Source organism: Dama dama, chromosome X, assembly GCF_033118175.1.
Source record: "Dama dama isolate Ldn47 chromosome X, ASM3311817v1, whole genome shotgun sequence".
NCBI classification, from domain to species: domain Eukaryota; kingdom Metazoa; phylum Chordata; class Mammalia; order Artiodactyla; family Cervidae; genus Dama; species Dama dama.
Genome location: NC_083714.1, coordinates 107,257,873 through 107,280,143, shown reverse-complemented (window position 1 = coordinate 107,280,143; position 22,271 = coordinate 107,257,873). Strand labels below are relative to the sequence as shown.

At 41.1% G+C, this 22,271-nt stretch overlaps 1 protein-coding gene across 1 annotated transcript; it reads right to left on the bottom strand.

The window, feature by feature from the left end:
• Positions 1–683: 683 nt before the first annotated feature.
• Positions 684–6,269, bottom strand: LOC133051472 (zinc finger X-linked protein ZXDB-like). The gene has a single exon (XM_061135908.1). It carries the CDS (start codon positions 6,197–6,199, stop codon positions 3,794–3,796), a length of 2,406 nt encoding a protein of 801 aa, XP_060991891.1. The 5' UTR covers positions 6,200–6,269; the 3' UTR covers positions 684–3,793.
• Between the last annotated feature and the right edge of the window lie 16,002 nt (positions 6,270–22,271).

Here is a 22,271-nt window from a genome sequence, read left to right as displayed (position 1 = left end):
TGTAATCTTTGCAAACGTCAGAGTTGAATATTACTCTTCTCATTGAGCCCTTAATATGTTACATTGTATTTTGCACAATGATGCTTAATAAGTATTTATTAACTTGGAATAAATACAGTGGTACCTCCAGTTAATAAATTGCCTTCTTATATGCCTCCTGGATAAGAACATGAAGAGACAAATAAATTTCATAATTTACCCATAATTAACTCCTGCTATTCAGCATTGTGTTATATTCATTACATTACTTGGTAAAAATGCCAAGGCCAATATATTTTTAACATGATCAATAGAGTACCCAGAAATAAACCTGTTTTAAGCCATTATATTATTATGCTTCTAACTGGAAAATTTTTTAATAAACCAAATGGAGGAGAAGCAGAAAGGAAATAGGATTAAATTAAAATGTGTACAATTATTTAAAAGGAGTGATGGCAATTTTAAACCATCAACAACAGAAATTCAACTTCATACCTTTAAAGTATAAAAAGGTCCACCGTTTTTTTAGAAAATGGAGTTGAAAGGGAATTATTTGAACAAATTTGTTCAATGAAATCCTGTGAACCCATGAGGAAAGTTAACATCTGTCCTTTGAAAATTCAATGAGCAGGAAAAAGTATAGTAATTTTTTTATTGGACGGAACTTGGTTTAAGGAATTCAAAAAAAGAAATCACAGTATAAATTCTCTTCATATGTAAGTAATTTATTTGATGTTCGCTACTTGTGTGTTCATTCCAATCCTCGACACACGTTAACTGCCAGATATGCAATATAGTGGTCAATTTAAGAGTCCTTAATGAATTACAATATTTTTAAATGTGCTTTATGAATACAAATATTTCTAAAGCAAAGAGAGAAAACACTGAGTAGACACAATGAAATTCTGATCACTTTTCTGATTTACAAAAGTATGTCTACTTTTTACCACTAAATGAATAAAACCACTTTAAAAATATATTTATGTGGATGTGTGTGTATACCCCCTTACACACAGTACATAAACATTTCAAAGTGACAATTTTTGGGTGCACTTCCAAAGCGCTACAATAAATGTCGTCCATGGACATTCACATGCAAACACTACTGGGCTAGTACACTACAGCAAATAAAGAGTTTAACTGAACTCCTTGGCAAAAACTTCTTAAAAATGGAAATAATGAAACAGAAATCCATTTCTTGTCTGCACAATATAGAAAATAATGTCTTATATCATCTGAGTCATATATATACACACAGGATTATTTAAGCTCAGAAAATAACTTCTTACTATGCACACAACTGCAGTGTACACTCAGCAAATGTTATCAATAGAAGAAAATGTCTATGAGGAGATCTGAGGAATAGTGGCAAGAAGAGATCTATCCATTAAAAAACAAAAAGTAAGGCATGGCAAGGGCTGGAATGCACTTACAAGCACGGGGGAGAAAGTAAACACAAAGTAACAGAAACCAATTAAAGTGGAAATTAGCAGCTAGTTATGACACAGTAATAAATCATGAAACTTGGAGGAGTGGGAAGGGAGAGGTGAAAAGAATTTATCTTCTTTGTTTTAAGCTATATATAGAACTGTCAGTCACTAGCCAAAGTCCATTTGGAATGTGCATTTGCTAAAATGACATGAGTCACAGCAGACTGTGTCAAAACCACCACACGGGGTTGCTCTGAACAACAGTTGTGAAGATATTCCACAAAATTCAAAATGCCACACTCATGTAAGACAAACATTTTACACAATATTCAGCTTCAACCTTTCCTTTCAACTCTGGGAAAATGCAATGAGCTCTTCAAACCACAGAGAGGAAGAAACTTTCTCTGCTGCATTATCAATTTCATGCACAAGTGATTTTGCAGTTACAGCAAAGTCTAACTCTGAAAGAGAGCAAAGATGGTGACAGATTGGTCTAATGAATAGGGATGCAGATATACCTGTGAGTAATATTTCCACTTCTGGCATTAGCCACAGAAATTCCTGGAGGGGAGGAAATAAAATAGTGGAGGGAATAAAGAGATTTCCCCATCTTGCTTCACCCTAACTCTCACAAACCTTATTGTCTAGACAGGAACAGGATCTAATTATCCCAATTTCTTCTTTATAGTTAGGAGGATTGAGAGGGTAAAAGGACTGTATAAATTCAACAAGATAAGCCAAAGCATGTAATATTTTTCCTTACCTATTAAAAACTGGAAAGAATTAAAAGTCCCAGGTGTGTTAGCTATGTATGTGCATTGCTATGATCATTTGACAGCTAGGAATCTGAAGCTTAGTGAAACTAATTTATTCAAGGCCACTTATTCAACATGAATCTGACCCCAGTTCTGTTTCATGTCAGGCTTCCCTAGTGGCTCAGATGGTAAAGAAACTGCCTGCAATACAGGAGACCCAGGTTTGAGACCGGGGTCAGGAAGATAACCTGGAGAAGGGAATGGCTACCCACTCCAGTATTCTTGCCATGGAAAATCCCATGGACAGAGGAGCCTGGCGGGCTACAGTCCATGAGGTCGCAGAGTCAGACACAAATGAGTAACTAAGCAAGCACATGCTGTTTCATGTCAAAGTTCTGACTGGCAATTTCTATAAAAACAAACCTTCTCATCATCAAAAGAGACGAGGAAGATAAATGGTGAGCAGAGTCAACACATTTTTGGTTACCTTTTTCTCCTTGTTAGTTCTATCTTCAAGAAAATATTTTGTCATTGAATATATTTCTAATGAATTTTTATATATGCCTTCAGCAGCATTTCTTCCTCCACTAATAGTAACTCTACAAGAACAATTCATGCTATCAGAAGCAAAGGTAATTATGAATTAATGCACTGATCACTGGCAGCTGCAAATGAAAACCAGACATTTTGTGCCACATGCCAAAAAAACACAACACATGAAACATTCATGGCCCCCAAATCATATTCCCATTCTGACCAAGTCTCTAGATCCAAACACCGAATTAAGGAAATAGAGTGTAGAGGAATGTGACACCACATGGATATAATCACCAAGACTTAAGACTATGACAAGCTCTACATGTGAAATAACCTTTCTTCAATGAATTAAATGCAAAGAGACAACAGGGTAACATACAGATTAAAAAGACACTTAAGAGGCTTACTCGGATTCTAACTGTTTAAATGTTAACAACAAATAGCACTTATGAGACAATTATAAGTTGGAATGCTGACAGTATCAAGGAATTACTGCTAACTTTAAGTATGATAATGGAATTGAAGATTTTTCCAAAAGAGCCCATGCTTTTCAGAACTATATATTGCATATTTATGGTTGAAATTATGTGATACCTTGTATTTATTTCAAAATAATACTGGAAGAGGGTATGAATGGAGATTAGATAAACAAGAATATTCATGAATTGATAATAGCTGAAGTTGGGTCTCATGTACATGAATGTTCATTATATTATGTGTATATTATGCATGTTTGAAAAAAGCACATGCAACATCACTGAAAAAATGTTCTAATTTTTTTTAAGGAAAGAAGCATATTATCAAGGAATCATAGAGTTGAAAAGACCTTAGAAACAATCTATTCAAACCACTTCATCTTATAAATAAGGAAATTAAGGCTCAGATAGGATAAGTGACTTGTTCAAGGTCACACAACCCGCAAGTTCCAGACTCAAGATCAGGATTTAAATCTCCAAACTTGTAGCCCAGGGCTCTGTTCTTCTTCAGACCTATAAGAAATGACTGTATTTAAGCATTCAGTCCAGAATATTCTCAAAATTGAGTGTCATCAATAAAAGTAAGCCATGTGGCAAGGAATGAACAGAGTTTAGTTCATACCAAAAATGAGCTGCCAGTCACTGTGATAAGATCTGTTTCTTTCTGAGACCCATGGTTTCCTGCTGGATTGGAGAATCCAAACTGGGTTTCTTCCTCCTGTGCAAAGAAGTCAGAGTCAGGATGTACATTCCATTCAGTTTTGGTTGGTGGCAGAAGTTCTGAGACACTGTTTTCACAAAGGGTGCTTGAAGGAGTCAGAGCATCTGTGTCTACTGTTAGCTTACTACTAGGGGTCAAAGCTTGGGGCTCTTGACTCGAGTTTTTCACAGCCAAAGAACTCAGAGATGCCAACGGCCCTGCACTTAGACTTGAGACATCATCCATATCTAAGGGACCCTGCTGAAAACCTGCTGCTGTCGTTCCAAAGAACAGTGAGGTATCCAAACTTTGAGGAAGGTCACTGGTGGCCATCAAGGCCTGAGGGTCCACCGCCTGCCCTAAGGAATTATTATTATTAGCAGGGAGGTTTCCTGCCAGAGTTGAGTTCACAGAAGCCACATCAATAGTCAAGATCCCAGAGTTCACCAATGCCGTGTCCAGTACTGCAGCAGAACTATTACCAGGCACATCAGAGAAGAGAGACACAAGCTCAGCATCACTGAGGTCACTCTGCCCCTGGCTGGTAAGTTCACTGCTGGGTGTAAGAGAATTTGCAGCTTCCAGCTGAGCTAAGAGATCCTGGCGCAGGTTGTGCCTTTTGGCCATGTGGGTCTTCATGCTGTGCTTGGACGTGAAGAGTTTATTACAAGTGGCGACTGGGCATCGGCTTTTCCAAGTGTCCACATCCTGCAAGTGTTTCTTGGAGTGAATGTAGAGACTACTGCGAGCAGAGAACCTGGCACAGCAACCTTCCACCGGGCACACAAAAGGCTTCGTGCCCAGGTGGGTTATGCTGTGGCCTTTCAGATGTTCAGCCCTTGTGAAAGATTTCCCACACCCTTCCACGGGGCACATGAACCTCCGGTCGTCGTCGTGCTTCCGTTTGTGCCTTAGGAGTTTGGACATGCTAGTGAAGTTCCAGCCACAGCCCTCAAAGTCACAAAGGAACGGTCTCTCACCAGTGTGGCTCCGAAGGTGAATTTTCAGCCTACAAGCCTTGTCATACTGTTTACTGCAGCCGGGAAAGGAACAGGAAAAGAGTTCCTGTTCCCTGAAGTGGGCGCGGTTATGGGAAAACAGGGCACTCACTGTGATAAATGTCTTCTTGCAGCTGGAAAACGCACACTGGTAGGGCCTCTCAGGCTCGAAGTGGCTGCGCTGGTGGGCGCTGAGTTTGGCCTGCGTGGGGAAGGTCTCCTCACACACCTCACATTTGAATGAGTTCTCCTGCTCGTGGCCCTTCATGTGTGCTTTGAGGTTATACACGGTGGTGAAGCTCTTGCCACAGCCCTCTGCTGGGCAGCCAAAGGGCCTCAGTTTGTCGTGTGACTGCAGGTGCCTCTTGAGCTTGTAGGAGGTGGTGAAGGTCCACCCGCAACCACCCAGGGGGCACTTGAAGGGCCGCTGGCCCTGGCTGCTGCTGTGTGTCAGCAGGTGCACCTTCAGCTGGTGCTTCTTGGCAAAGGTTTGTCCGCACTGCACCTCAGGACACAGGTACAGCAACACGCCCTGGCCAGGGCCTGGCGGCCCGCGGGGGCTCTCAAGAGCAGCCGGGCCCTCCGCCTCCTCCTCAGGCGCTGGGGCAGGCGCAGGTTCTGCCCGCTCCGCCAGCAGGAGGTCGGGCGGCAGCTCCGGACAGTCTCCAGGCTGCGCGGCGTGCGGGATCCCAGCTTGCGGGGCTATCAGACCCCCGGGCTGTGGTGGGGGCGTGGCTAGAGTGAGGACGCCGTTCTCCAAGCGCAACAGCAGGTTTTGGTTGTGAATGGTGACAGTGCCTGCGAAGGCCGCGGCAGGGCCCAGGCCTGGAGCAGGGATCGGGGCCAGGGCCGGGACTGGAGCGGGGATAGCCGACAGGCAGCTGGGGCCGAGCGCAGGGCGGCCCTCGGGGTTCGCGCCGCTTTCGCCCCCCAGAAGCCTTGGGCCCAGCCCGGCCTCCTCCCTCCACACGGGCCCTGTGGCCTGGCCAGCGCCCGCGGTATCTACGTCTCCACCCACCGGGTCCAGCAGCACCAGGAAGAAGTCATCGCCGCCGCCACCGCCGCTGCCACAGCCGCTAGCGTGATCTGGCCTCAGCGCCAACGGGCTCGGGCCCGGGCCTGGGCACGAAGAAGCCGCGCTGGCCTCCTCACGCCGCCGCCCGGGCCCGCCATCTTGGGGGCCCCGGAGCAGCAGGAGGCGGCGCGCCGGGGCCTGACCGGCCCGCAGGTCAGGACCTCCGCGGATCCGGCCGCCGCCTTCGGGGCTACCAGCCCCGCCGCCTTGTCGCATCCCGCGAGCCGGGAGCATCCTCGGGATTTCCATCTCTGCGTCCGTGAAGCTCCACTGGAACCAGATCCGCGGAGGAGGCGCGATCCCGCCCCCTGCCGCGGGCCCGAACACGTTCTTGAAAGAGGAAAAAAAAAAAAAAAATGTGCACTGCGCAGAAACTGGCCCTATCAGATATTAAAACGTGTTTAACGCCACCGTGATTTAAATATTCTTGTACAGGGTCTCTAGAACAGAATAGAACGCCCAGGGGCAGAGCCTCGTATACATAAATAAGTCCCACTGTTAATATTAGTAGGAAATCAAAGAGGTCTTCAGAGATACAAGGGAAAAGGCATTTCACTTCAGTAAAAAGTGCTGGAATGAATACCTTAGGTATCTATCTACTAAATGGCAACAGAAACCGGAACCTCACGGTATGTACCAAAATAAACACAGACACCCCAGTCCCTCCCAGTGCTAAGCATGGCAGTTAGCACTTACCATGTGTATTGGATGGATGGATGGCTGGATTGATAGGTGACAGAAAATTCCTGAGAGAATACACTATGGAAAAGGGTGTCTTTTTAAAAATTTTCCTGGAGACTTCCATATTCAGAACTGTCTTGAGCAATGTCCTCAGGAAAATTTGTCCCATAGTTAATTTTTTCGTCCTGCTGGTGCAGAGACTAGAATGAGTAAGAGGTGGGGTCAAAACAGATTAGCACTGTTGAGCCTAGAAATGCAAGGCCTGGAGGATGAAGTAATTTATATTGAAATCTGGAAGACCCAACCTACTCCTGGCTTCTCCCTATAAGGTGCACAACCTAAACCAACTCTTTGCTCTTCCAGCTTTGGGTACACCGCGGTAAAGTTCATGTCCAATCTCAGCATGATGAGGACATTCCTCAGCTTACTCCCGATTCTCCAGCACGTGGAGATCTCTGGATAGCAGTACTGGTGAAATGTGATAAGGTTAAACCCTAAGTTACTGTAGTGGACTCTCCTGAGAAAAAAGGCGCAGATGCCTTTTGCCTGCCCAGGAGCCTTGGTGTGCCTGCTTGCACTTAAGTGTGGTGGCCTAGTCTCACTGTAATGGGTTTGGCCTGTGATGCTTAATGATCTTATTAATGTTGATGATGATCCTCCAATTTGTTAGTCATCAATGTGTTGGGAATTGATATAGGGTGAATTATCAGGCAAGAGAAAGGTTTCAAGTGCTAACTAGATTATGGGGCACCGTGGTTTAGTGGTAAAGAATCATCCTACCAATGCAGTAGATGCGGGTCCATCCCTGGGTCGATAAGATTCCCTGGAGGAGGAAATGGCAACCATCTTCAGTACTCTTACCAGGGAAATCCCATGGACAGAGGAGCCTGGCCAGCTCTAGTCCATGGGGTCCCAAAAGAGTCAGATGTCTTTAGTGACTAAATGAAAGTTTAAATAATCCTTTTTTTTTTTTTTTTTGGCCTCTTCTAATGATAATGGACACTTGCTGCTCTCTTGATTAAAAGATCAAGTTTTTCATCCATAACAGTTCAAACCTCATCGAAATTTCTACACCACACATTTTTCTTTCTTATGTTTTTGGAGAAAGCATTTATTTTTTCAAATCTGAGGCACAGAGAAGTGCATATAACGTATCTGCCAGGTTTAGATAATGCCAGGGAAGCCCATTGTAAAAGCAAACACATGTAACCAGGACCAAGGTCAAGAAATAGAACATTGCCAGCCTTCCAGAATACAGCCACTGGTATTCCTCCCAATCACAACCCACACCCTCCCCTATGGATATAGTCGTTATCTTGACTTTATGATAATCATTTCTAAAATGCTTTTTTAAAAACATGACTTTACACCTTTTGTATGCATTCCTAAGCAATACAGTTTATTTAAAGTTGTGTCAATGGAATCATACTGCATGCTCCCTTTTATGGCCTGCTTCTTTCATTCTATATCATATTTATTTGAGAGATTCATCCATCTTGTGCCTAGTAGCCTTAGACCTTTTGTCTCCATCATTGACTAGCATTCCAACGCACGATTTTAGCAAAGTAATTGTGATATGATTGTATCATTCTACACTGGATGAATACTGGGGCTGTTTTTAGCTTTTAATCATGAACAATGGTGCAATGAACATTCTTGGGCATTTTTCATGGGACTCATATTTAAAAGTCTCTTGGGTATACAGGCAAGAAGAGAATCACTGGCCCATAGTGTATACATATCTTCAGCTTTTCTACATGGTGCCAAATTGTTTTCTGTAGTGGTTGTACCAACTTATAGTCCCAGCAGCAACATAGAGTGTTCCTCTGCCTGCACATCTTCATCTACACCAAGTATTGCCGGAATTTAATTTACTTGTTTTCCTCTACTATTAAGTTTTTGCACATTCTCATGTTTATGAACATTTTGGACATTCTCTCCTATGAAAGCCTATTCATGTTCAACTCTTTCATCATTTTTCTATTCTATTTCCCATCTTGTTTTTACTGATACAGTGAGTTATTTATGTGTTTTAAATACCAATCCATCAGTGGTTATGTGTGGCTAAAATAATCTTTCACTTTGTTGTTTGCATTTTCTTTTCTGTGCTGTGCTTTGTGAACAGACTTTAATTAAGGCATGCTTAATTATATAACATAATGATAGCATAGTCAAAATTTATCATTCTTTTCCTTATGGCTAGTGCTTTTCTGTTTCAAGAAATCTGTCCCTGCCCTGGGGCCATGAAAATATTCTCTATATTGTCTTCTGAAATATTTATGGTTTTGCCTCTCACGGTTAGGTCAAAATCCACCTACAAGTGATGTTTGTGTATAGTGTTGAGTAGGGTTTCTTTCTCTTTTTTTAATATGGATATCTGATTGTCTCAGTGAACCACTTATTGAAAAGTCTGCCCTTTTCTGACTGATTTGCAGTGCCACATGTATCATAAATCAAACATCTACCTATGTATGGGCTAGTTTGTGTACTCTCTATTAAGTACCGTGGCTCTATTTATCTGTCTACTTAAAATACTACAAATTCATCCCTATCACTCTACAGCCAATTTTGATATTTGGATAAGGCCACTCAACTCTACCTTGTTCTTCAAGAATGCCTAGGTTATTTTTTGCCTCTCTTGAATCCTTTTCAAATATCAATTCATCGGAAAAAATTCAACCAAAATCCCATTTAGGGTTCTAATTGGGACTGCATTGCACTTTTAGATTTGATTTCTTGTCTATAATATAGAATGCTATTGAATGGATATGGTGTGCCTTTCCTTTTAATAAAAACTTCATTAATATGTCCCAATAATATTTCATTTTCTTCCCATAAGAGAGCATTTTATCCTAGGCACTTCATATTTTACAAATACTGCCTTTGAAAATTTCATTTTGTGAATGTGTTGCTGGTAAATAGAATAAAACTGACTTCTGTATGTTAATATTTTATCCTATAAATAGCCACCTAAACTCTTTTATTGATTCTACCAATTTGTCTGTAAATACCTGTACAATTTAGTGTATAGAATTATATCATCTGCAAATAGTGCCAGTTTCACATCTTCCTTTCCAAGCACTTTGTTCCTTCTTTTCCCACCTACTATACTTTCTGGGTGATAGTGGACATTCTTACTTGATGAAACTCTCAAAAGAAAGCTTTCAGTAATTCCAAGAATTATGTTTGCTGTAGGTGTTGTGTTCTGTAGCAATCTGGATCCAATCAGGAGATGGAAAATAGACAGTGGACAGGAGAAATTTAACATAAAATTAAACATAATATTTAAACATAAAGAATTATTAAATATGACACATGTAGAATATATAGGATATAGGAAAACTCTATATGGTATCCTGGGTTTGAGAAGCATGCCCAAAGAAAGACAAACTTGGAATGGGGATTCCTCCCCAAGGCTAGAGATCACACCTCATTGGAGAAGGTGTAGCAGAACCTACTGGATGGCAGAGAAGTTTGCTAATTTGCTAATGCCAGAGCCAGTCTGTGGAACCAGAGCTAGTCTACAGTGGCAGAGTAAACAGGAAGGTATCCTCTGGAGCACATCAGTGTGGGAAAGCCACAGCTCGTGGCCAGCATGTGGACATGTAGTAGGAACAAGGGACCTGTTGGAGTTGGAGGCCTGGAACTAGCAATGTCCTATACATAGGATCAGGAGGGCCTCAATGTTGTGAGGGCTGCAGCCTTGGGATAAGTACAGGAGATAAACCTAGTGGTGGGGTAAAGTGAGGAATGAGTGCAATCAGGTAGGGAGAATCAGTGGGTAGGTGGCTTGGAGCACAAGATATCCCTATGAAGAAGCCCACAGAAAGCTAATGACCAGGCCACACTATTTCTGCCCAATCAATGAGGACAGTTTTTCTGGGCCCATGCTTGGAGCAGAACACCTAGGCTATCGTTACACTCACACTTCTGACAGGCAGAAGTCACAGGAGAGCTACTTCCTCCTTCAATGTCCATCCAGTGTCTTCTAATTGAGAAAACAGAACATCATGATCACTCTGAAGGAGAGATTCTTAAAGTAGTCCATCCATTATCAGAGAACTTATCTTAAAGGGTGAAATTAGAACAGGGAGGCAATACATTAATAATTGGCTTCATATCCTTTATCAGTTTAGGGGAGTCCCTTCTATTGTTACTTTGCTACATGAATCATAGGCAACCTGTTGTTCTCCAGTCACTAAGTCATGTTCGACTTTGCAAACCCATGGACTGTAGTTCACCAGGCTTCTCTGTCCTTCACCATCTCCTGGAGTTTGCTCAAATTCATGTCTATTGAGTCAGTGATGTTATCTAACTGTCTTATCCTCTGTGGCCCCCTTCTCCTCCTGCTCTCAATCTTTCCCAGCATCAGTCTTTTCCAGTGAGTCAGCTCTTCGCATCAGGTGGCCAAAGTATTAGAGCTTCAGCCTGAGCATCAGTCCTTCCAATGAATATTCAGGGATGGTTTCCTTTCGTTTCTTGCATCTTCTCAATCCTTGTCTCTCTTCTATATATCTATAGCTCCATTTTGTTTTCAACATTTTGGATCATCCTTACTATCATTATTCTGAATTATTTTTCAAGTAGTCTCCCTGTTTCCTCCTATTTTGTTAGGTTCAGTGGGTTTTTATCACGTTGCTTCACCTTCAAAATAGTTCTCTGCCTTTTTGTTTTGTTTACATTGCTGTATTTGGGGTGCCCTTTCTGAATGCTGAAAGTTCATGGTTCCTCTTAGTTGTAGAGTCTACTCCATTTGGTGGGGTTGAACTAATGGCTTGTCACAGTTTCCTGGTTGGGGGAGCTTGTGTCTGTGTTATGGTGGGTAGAGCTGGATCTCTTTCCTCTGGAGTACAATAAACTGTCCAGTAGTGAGTTTTGGGTTATCTATGAGTTTGACATGGCTTTCAGCAGCCAGTCATTTAATGTTCAGGGTTGTGTTTCTATTTTGCTGGAAAATTAACATGGTTTGTCTTGTACTGGAACTTGTTGACTCTTGGGTGGAGCTTGGTTTCAGCGTAGATATGGAGACATTCAGGTGAGCTATTGTCTATTAATGTTCACTGGAATCAGGAGTTCGCTGATGTTCTAAAGTTCTGGAGTAGGCCTCCTACCTCTGGCTTTCAGTCCTTCACTTACGGTACCTTTAAGACTTCTCTATCCATACAGCACAAAAGATAAAACCCCTAGGTTAATGGTGAAAGCATGCTCCACAGTCAAGAACACCCAGAAAAATTCACAGTTATATTGAGAAGACAAGAGGGAGGAGGGATATACAGAGGTGATCAGGAGGAGAAAAGGGAAAGTCCAAAGGGGAGAGAGCAATCTAGCCCTTATTCAAATCCCCAAGTGATCTCCACAGCCCAGGACACCCAGAGAGATTCACAGAGTTTTACATATATATATATATATATATATATATATATATGTATATATATGAGTGAAAATGGAGGAAGAGGATAGTGGTGACATGGAGGAGAAAGGGAGTGTCAAAAGGGGAGAGAGAAATCAAGCCATTAATTAAATCCCTAAATGAAAATGGATACTGAAGATTAGATTCTTAAATGTACAGAATTGATAGCAAATAACATAAAGCAAGATTAAAAACCTAGAATAGAGGTTAGATTCTCAAAACTAAAAGACAAACTTGATCACAAAGATTAAAATGATATATATGGAATTTGTTTCAAAAAATAGTTTTCTAAAGGTAGTAATAGGCTATAAAAATGAAAGTTAAAGGAGTAATAAAAACAATTTTTTAAAAGATTAAAAAGTGATAAAAGTAAAAATATATCAAGGGATTTCTCTGTATCTGTTGTGCATGGTGTGGGGTCAGTTCAATTTAAGCTAGTCCCTTGTTCCAGCTTGTAATTGTTCTCAAGGTGTATAGTTAACATTCAAATGCACTGTCTCAGCATTAACTGCAGGGTTTTAATTTGTTGTACCTGTCACTTCCAGAGTGGTTCCCTCTTATTTGTTTATTTTTGGCTTCCTCTGTTTGCAAGTATCTTCCTTGTCTAATTTCTGCCCTGACACATGGGGGAAAAGGTTGCCACTTATTTAGGCTCACCTGTTCAGTTGTGCTCTAGGGAGGGAGGAACACTGCAAACAAATACCTCTGGAATGTGTGGGGAATGCTCACAGTGGATGGACCACACTGGGTTTGCCACAGCCCAAGGTGACATGTACTTCCCAGGTCCACACTGCTCAGGTTCCAGGGTGTTCTGCAAGGGCACTGTCCCAAGTGAGCCCTGCGTTTTGTGCACATCCCAGGTCTAAGCCACTCAGGTTCTTGGGTGCTCCACTCCACAAGGACACAGACAGATGGGCTATGCATTTTGTGCCTTTCCTGAGTCAAATCAGCTCAAGCCACTGGGTGCTTTGTGAGCACCCATGGATCTTATGCACCTCCCGGTCCCAGTTGCTTAATTTCCCAGGTATGCTGTGAGGGCACAGGACAGGTGTGCCACGTCTCCTCTGGGGAACTGATCTCAGGCTGTGACACTCCTGGCAGATGTGAACTGTCCATAATCCTAGGAAGATGTGGTTAACAACTGACAGTCTGCTCACAGTTTGGTGTAATATGCGGCCTCTGGGGTCGAGACTGAAGCAGCCCCTTGCCTTATGGCTCTAGCTGTCACACACCTGCCTCTCTGTCTCCAGGCAGTGAGGGTCCTATAAGACAGCTGGCTTGCTCTTCTTTGGTATTCGCTCAATCATTTGTTCTGTGAGCACACCAGGCATCACTGTACAGATTTAAAGCTTTTTGTGGGAACGCTGTTGTTGTTGTTTTGGTCTCTCTGGAAATCCCACGGTTTGGGTTGCAGTCTGACATTAGCTCCCTCAGATTGTCCTCAGGGCATTCAGGGATGGACCTTACTCTAAGTATCCTCAATGCAGCCCATGCCTCCCTTCCCAGCCCACACTTGCTGCTGCTGGATGCAAGGTTATGTGCTACATCTCTGATAGTAATTGCAGTTAGGCATGCATTGTGTGTGTGTGTGTGTGTGGGTGGGTGGGTGTGTGTGTGTGTTTCTCCTGGTGATGTTGCTCTTTGAGATTCCAAAGCTCCCCACACAGACACAACTATGAAAGGGTTTCTTACTGTATGGAAGATCTGTATGGACAGGTCTCCATCCCTAAACATTTGTCTCTGTTTTCATCATTTACACTTTGTACTACCTTCTCTCTAAGAGATTGGGCTGCCTTTCTGGGTTCCTGGTATCCTCCAACAGTGTTCAGAATTTGTTTTGTGGAAGTTGCTCAACATTCATAAGATCTTTTAATGAATTCGTGTGGGAGAAAGTGGTCTTCCTATCCTATCCCTCCACCATCTTGGGACTGTCCCCTCAAAAATAACCTTTTTCAACAACACAAGAGACAACTTTACACATAGACATCACCAAAGGGTCAATACAAAAATCAAATTGGTTACATTCTTTGTAGCCAAAATGGAGAAGCTGTATACAGTCCGTGAAAACAAGACCTGGAGCTGACTCTGGCTAAGATCATCAGCTTCTCATAGGAAAATTCAGGCTTAAACTAAAGTAGGGAAAACCACTAAGCCATCCAGGTACCACTGAAATCAAATCTCCTAAGAATATGCAGTGGAGGTAACCAATAGGTATCAGGGATTAGATCTAGTTAGCAGTGTTCCTGAAGAAATATGGACAGAGGTCCATAATACTGTACATGAGGCAGTGAACAAAACAATTCCAAAGAAAAAGAAAAACAAGAAGCAAAATGATTATCTCAGGAGGCTTTAAAAATAACTGAAGAAAGAAGAGAGATGAAAAGCAAGGGATTGAGGGAAATGTACATCCAACTAAACAAAGAGTTCCAAAGAAGAGCACAGAGGGACAAAAATGCCTTCTTCAATGAACAGTGCATAAAACTAGAAGAAAACAGCAGAAAGGGAAACACTGTAGATCTGTTTAGGAAAATAATAAATATCAAGGGAACGTTTCACCCCAAGATGGTCACAAGTAAAGATAGAGACCAAGTAGACACTGAAGAGTTCATGAAGTGATGGACAGAATACATGGAAGAACTGTATGAGAAGATCCTAATGAACTGGATTTTTATGATGGTGTGGATGGTCACTCAGAACCAAACGTTTTGGAGTGTGAAATCAAGAGGGCCTTAGGAATCACTGCTGTTATTAAAGTTAGTGGATGTGACACAATACCAGTAGAACTAATCAAAACCCTAGAGGATGTTGTCATCATGGTGTTACATTCAACATGTCAGCAAATCTGGAAGATGCAGCAGTGGCCACAGGAGTGGAAAATGTCAATCATTATCCCAATTCCCAAGAAGGGTAGTAGTAAAGTATGTGCTAACCATCAGGCAATTGCACTCATCTCCCACATAATAAGGTCATGCTTAAAAACTTGCATGCTAGTCTTCAGCATTATACAAACCAAGAATTTCCAGATGTCCAAAATGGATTTAGAAAAGGAAGAGGCAGCAGAGATCAAATTGACAATCTTTGCCAGATCATAGATAAAGAAAGGGCATTGCAAAAGAACATCTAATTCTGTTTCATCGACTATGCTAAAGCCTTTGCCTGTGTGGATCGTTACAAACTGTGGAAAGCTCTTAAAAAGAAGGGAGTAACAGACCATCTTACCTATGCCCTGAGAAACCTGTATGTGGGTCAAGAAGGGACTATGGGACAACAGATTGGTTCAAGATTGAGAAAGGTGTACAGCATGTCTGTCTGCAGTCACCTTGTTTGTTTAACCTGTATGCTGAACACTTCATGAAAAGTGCCACGCTGGATGATTTACAAGCTGGAATCAAGATAGGCAGGAAAAACATCAACAAACAGAAATATGCACATGACACAGTCTAATGTCAGAAACCGAAGAGGAACAAAAGAGCCTCTTGATGAGGGTGAAGGAGGAGAATGAAAGAGCCAGCTTAAAACTTAATATTAAAAAAAATAGAAAAACAATAAGATTATGGCCTCTGGCTCCATTACTCAATGGAAAATAAAGGGGAAAAAGGTGAGCATAATGACAGATTTCCTTTTCTTGGTCTCTAGGATCACTGTGGATATTGATGGAAGCCATGAAATCAGATGATTGTTTCTTGGTAGGAAAGCTATGACAAACCTAGACAGTGTATTGAAAAGCAGAGACATTACTCTGCCAACAATGATCTGCATAATCAAGGCTATGGTCTTCCTACAGGTTATGTAAAGTTGTGAGAGACGGACTGTAAAAAGGCAGAGCACTGAAAAACTGACACCTTGAACTGGGGTGCTGTACAAGACTCCTGAAAGGCCCTTGGACTTCAAGGAGATCAAACCAGTCAATCTTTAGGGAGATGAAACCTGAATACTCATTGGAAGGACTGATATGAAAGCTGAAGTGCCAGTATTTTGGTCCTTTGATGCCAACAGCCGATGCTGTGCTGGGATAGATTGAGGGCAGAAGGAGACAAGAGCATCAGAGGATGAGATGGCTGGGTGGCATCACTGATGCAATGGAAATGTACTTGGGCAAACTCTATAGATGTTGAGGAATGGGGAAGCCTGGTGTGCCACAGTCCATGGGGATGCAAAGAATCGAAGGTGACTGGGCAACTGAACAACAGCAGTGACAGTGAGATATAGAAATGTTGTTTTTATATAGCTCCATCTCCTCTTCTACTTCTTTTGTGTTACCTTTGCTCTCAATCAAAACCTGTACTTCTTTACAGTATGCTTAGTCTTGAACTTCCTCAGTCTCCATTCCAAATAAAGTTAGTCTCTTCTGGGAGAGCTACAGACCTCTGTTCTTAGGGCCTACCTCTCACCCTCTGCAGAATCACTGTGCTACTGCTCCAGAGATGGGAAAATAACTTTTATTCTTGCAGTGCCATTCCTATACAAGCAAGACTGTAGGCTGGGGGACAGGAGGGGATGTGGCATCACCAGTCTTCTTCATTTTTCTCTCCTAGTGTGGAGTCTCTGCCCTACAGAGAACCTGGAGAAAAACATTATTGAAACCTAGTATCCTTAGCTTACTATGCCTGAGATAGAATATCTGTACTATGGATGTAAGCAGGTGGAGGAAGGGAATCTTTGATCTCTCTTGCCTGTAAATAGCTTCTGCTTAGAACTGGCAAGGATTAAAGCGTGATTAATGTCTTAAAATTTTGGGGAAAAAAAGCAAGTATTGTGTCATTAGCTATACCAACCTGAAATAAGAGTTTCTGTTGCATTGATCTGGGAAAGTTGGGAGATGGGGAATAGGTCATGGTTCAACTGCCATAGACTCTATCTGATCTTACCAAGTTTTACTATATTTTCTTGAATAAATGTTTCCCCAGGGCCTTCCCTGGTGTTGCTATGGTTAGGAATCTGCCTACCAATGCAGGGCGCATATGTTCGACCTCTGCTCATGCTCTAGGAAGATCCCACATGCCAGGGAGCAACTAAGACTGGGTACCACAACTTCTGAGGCCTTGCTCTAGAGCCAGCATACTGCCACTACTGAAGCCTGCAGGCCTAAAGCCAGTGTTCTGCAACAAGAGAAGCCACCGCAATGAGAAGCAAGCACCACATCAAAGAGTACACCCTGTTCGCTGCAACTACACAAAGACCCAGAGTAACAACAAAGACACAGAGCAACAAACTTAAAAAATTAAATAAAAATAAATTATTAAAAAAAAAGTTTCTCCTTGTGCTTTAGACTTTGAAGCTATTTCTAGATATATTAAATATCTGTTTGTTTGTTTGTTTTAATTTACCAGTTACTGTTGTTTTGCTTATAGAGCAGATCCTTGGAGCTTCTCATGAAGTCACAATTCTAGAAGTTATCTTTAAAATAACTTATTTTTTTTTCTGGGTTAAAAGGATATTTATTTATTTTATTTTATTTTATTTTTTTATTAGTTGGAGGCTAATTACTTCACAACATTTCAGTGGGTTTTGTCATACATTGATATGAATCAGCCATAGATTTACACATATTCCCCATCCCGATCCCCCCTCCCACCTCCCTCTCCACCCGATTCCTCTGGGTCTTCCCAGTGCACCAGGCCCGAGCACTTGTCTCATGCATCCCACCTGGGCTGGTGATCTGTTTCACCATAGATAGTATACATGCTGTTCTTTTGAAACATCCCACCCTCACCTTCTCCCACAGAGTTCAAAAGTCTGTTCTGTATTTCTGTGTCTCTTTTTCTGTTTTGCGTATAGGGTTATCGTTACCATCTTTCTAAATTCCATATATATGTGTTAGTATGCTGTAATGTTCTTTATCTTTCTGGCTTACTTCACTCTGTATAAGGGGCTCCAATTTCATCCATCTCATTAGGACTGATTCAAATGAATTCTTTTTAACGGCTGAGTAATATTCCATGGTGTATATGTACCACAGCTTCCTTATCCATTCATCTGCTGATGGTTGCTAGGTTGCTTCCATGTCCTGGCAATTATAAACAGTGCTGCGATGAACATTGGGGTGCACGTGTCTCTTTCAGATCTGGTTTCCTCAGTGTGTATGCCCAGAAGTGGGATTGCTGGGTCGTATGGCAGTTCTATTTCCAGTTTTTTAAGAAATCTCCACACTGTTTTCCATAGCGGCTGTACTAGGTTGCATTCCCACCAACAGTGTAAGAGGGTTCCCTTTTCTCCACACCCTCTCCAGCATTTATTGCTTGTAGACTTTTGGATAGCAGCCATCCTGACTAACACCATACACAAAAATAAACTCAAAATGGATTAAAGATCTAAATGTAAGACCAGAAACTATAAAACTCCTAGAGGAGAACATAGGTAAAATAACTTATTTTTAGAGTGATGAACCTAGGGCTGTTCTGAGCATGAAAATAATAATGAGATACCATTCTAGTTTTAATACTTTAAATGTATTATTGTAAAGTAATTAGCCTCCAACTAATAAAAATAAATGGAAAAAATAAAATAAATGTATTATTTAACTTAAGTTTTTCCTCACTTATAATATGGGTGATTTGTATACCTCTCTCACAGATGTGATGAGGATTGAATGTCTATGAAAATAGTGTTATATAAAGCACCTAGCATAGAAGTTATCTCCTGGTAGTCATTTAAGAAATATCACTTCTCTCCCCTTACAGCAAATGACTGTCTCAGGCTGTATAGCTATTTTTGTGACCATCACAGTGTCTGGAATATGGTTTATGTGTGCAATAAATGTTGAAGTGAATTTAAGGATGGACAGATGACTGGATGTATGGGTGGGTGGTAAGTGATTTCTAAGGTTCTAATTATTGATTAACCAATATTAAAAACCAGAGGTGATGTTCAAAATATTTTAATGTTACATCCTGAGCAGAATAGAATTGCATCCTGAGCATCAGTTAGAATTGATGTTGGATCTGAAGAATGTCTGCAGAATACACAGAATATAGTAAGAATAAAATATGGGTTCCCTGCTTCAAAAAGATTCAAAATTTCAAGATGATGACAGCAGGTCATTAAACCAAGGTTGAGGCCATTCCAAGCATCCAAGAATATGGCCCTGTGTAATTGCATAGAACACATACCCATCAAGTCCATCCTCACTCACTTTTGCCCATGAGTAGGATCCTAGGGAACTCCTCCTGCTATTCCTTAGTTGCTCTGAGAGCCTAAGGGAGGGAGTTCAAATTCAGGGGCTAAGGCAACCTTACATGGAAGAAGACAGATGGCCAGGAGGTGGAACCCGGCTTAAGGCATTGTGTACATACCAAGCATTTGGGAAATATTCATTTACCTTAAAGCTCTATCATAATGCAAAACAAATTTTAAAAAGTGGGATTAAAAAATTCAACTTTAGAAAAGTTAGGATTGCATTGCCTAAAGTTTAATAAACCTATACAGTTAGGGTGTCAGGAGTTCCAGAGGTCCTTTGGCAAGTTCCAACTCTGTAGATTTGGTGCCACAATCAGGCATAGCCAGTTTATTGGCACAATTCTGGTAGGGACTTCTAAGTTTATGGCAGGGAGTCCATACACCTTTGATTTAACACACTTGTTATGCATGTTCTGAACTGGAGAATAGAAATACTAGGGCCCAAAGACCCATTCAACCTTCAAGTATGGGGTTGCCTACCATTTCCCTGTCTATGGGGAAGTCTCTGTGTTCTAATTTTCTTATATGATTTTGTTTTAAATTTGTCTTTCTAAATATTTCATAATATCAAAGTGGTAAACTATTAGCATAGTGATTAGATAAACACACTTTATATATCTAAGCTCTCAATAAGTCAAATGTTGATATCATACAATGCTCTAGTGAGTGAAAGTTGGTCATCAATAAAAGTCTCAGTGCAAATAATGGAGCTAGTCTTTTAAAGTCATGTTTTTAAAGTTGTCTCACATTCTGGAGACTGAAGAAATGAATTTTTCCTTAGGTTTCATTTTTTTTTTCTTTTTAGGAATGAAGTTTTAAGGCATCTTCTGCATATCAATAACCTCAGATATGCAGATGACACCACCCGTATCACAGAAAGTGAAGAAGAACTAAACAGCCTCTTGATGAAAGTGAAAGAGGAGAGTGAAAAAGTTGGCTTAAAGCTCAACATTCAGAAAACTAAGATCATGGTATCTGGTCCCATCACCTCATGGGAAATAGATGGGGAGACAGTGGAAACAGTGTCAGACTTTATTTTTTGGGCTCCAAAATCACTGCAGATGGTAACTGCAGCCATGAAATTAAAAGACACTTACTCCTTGGAAGGAAAGTGATGACCAACCTAGATAGCATATTAAAAAGCAGAGACATTACTTTGCCAACAAAGGTCCATCTGGTCAAGGCTATGGTTTTTCCAGTGGTCATTTATGGATATAAGAGTTGGACTGTGAAGAAAGCTGAACGCTAAAAAATTGATGCTTTTGAACTGTGGTGTTGGAGAAGACTCTTGAGAGTCCCTTGGACTGCAAGGACATCCAACCAGTCCATCCTGAAGGAGATAAGTCCTGGGTGTTCATTGGAAGGACTGATGCTGAAGCTGAAACTCCAATACTTTGGCCACCTCATGCGAAGATTTGACTCATTGGAAAAGTCCCTGATGCTGGGAGGAATTGGGGGCAGGAGGAGAAGGGGACGACAGAGGATGAGATGGCTGGATGGCATCACCAACTCGATGGGCATGAGTTTGAGTAAACTCTGGGAGCTTGTGATGGACAGGGAGGCCTGGCGTGCTGTGATTCATGGGATCGCAAAGAGTCGGACACGACTGAGCAACTGAACTGACTGACTGACTACATAGCAAGTGTTCCCCTGGTGGCTCAATCGGTAAAGAGCCTACCTGCAACGTGGGAGAGCCAGGTTTGATCCATAGGTTGGGCAGATCTCCTGGAGAAGGTAATGGCAACCCATTCCAGTATTCTTGCCTGGAGAATTCCAGGGACAGAGGAGCCTGATGGGTTATAGTCCATATGGTCCCAAAGAGTCAGACATAACTGACTGAGTGACTAACACTTTCACTTTCAATGCAAAGCAAGAAATGAGCAATCACTGGCAAGTTTAAAAAGTACACAAGGCTTGTCCTTTCAAAACTAGTATCTCCCACCAATTTTTGATATACAATGGAACATCTTGAATCCTAGGCTTAAACCTATACACAAAACTGTCTCGGTCCCTATATTTTCTTGGTGTCTTATTCCCTTAGGATTTTATTTTCTACTAAAAACTTACTGAAATCATACACTAGGTTCAGTTAAGTGTTACAAGGATATAATCCAGAGAAATGACTAATGGTATGAGCTTTTTGGCATGCAAAATTAACAGCGGGAAAATAGGCTTATTTCCCGAAGTTCCAGAATTATTCCCAAATAGGGTATGTTGTCATTTTCCAAAAAAATAATGTGTTATTTTTCTATAACTCAAAATATCCAATAAGAAATATGCAAAAAAAAAGAAAGAAATGTGCAAAAGACCTAAGACCACGTGCATCTCAGGTAAGTCTTCATTTCTAATCTCAAACTTACTAAGATTCTACCAAGTGATAGCTATCAGGGCAAAATAAATCTGTCTTCAACAACAAGGTTAAGTTTCCATATAAAAAGTTTCAAAAAGCAACAACATCAATGTTGTAAATCAAATATGTGCTGTTCTTAGTCACTCAGTCATGTTTGACTCTTGCAACACCATGAGCTGTATTTCAACCTTAAAAAAGAAGATTGTGTGTAAAATACATAAAATAATGTACATTTTGAGGATGTGGCTAAAAACTCACCATGTCTACTTTACACAATGCTTTGACTAATAACAAGTTATAATTCAGATCATGACTTTCCTTTATTAATGACAAAAGTGTAAAACATAGAACAGATAAGTGTTATTTCTGATTCCATGTATCTTAACTAATTGACTTAGTTCTCTTTCTGCAAGGTTTTGCTCCATAGCCCATAGTGATTGTGCAATATGTTTGGCTTATTTATTTATTGTCTATCTCTGCCTAAATTTGGAGTAAAATATAAATTCAATGAGGACAAAGTTTTTTTTTTTTCTTTTTTTAATGCTGTATATCCAGTGCCTGAAACATTCTGACACATAGTAGGTGCTTAACAAACAACTGGTGTATGAAAGAGAATGATTCCAGTATATCAATAGGGAGATACTAAGCACAGGTTCCATTATCATGGAACAACATAAAAGGAGATGAAGAATTGATAGAAATGC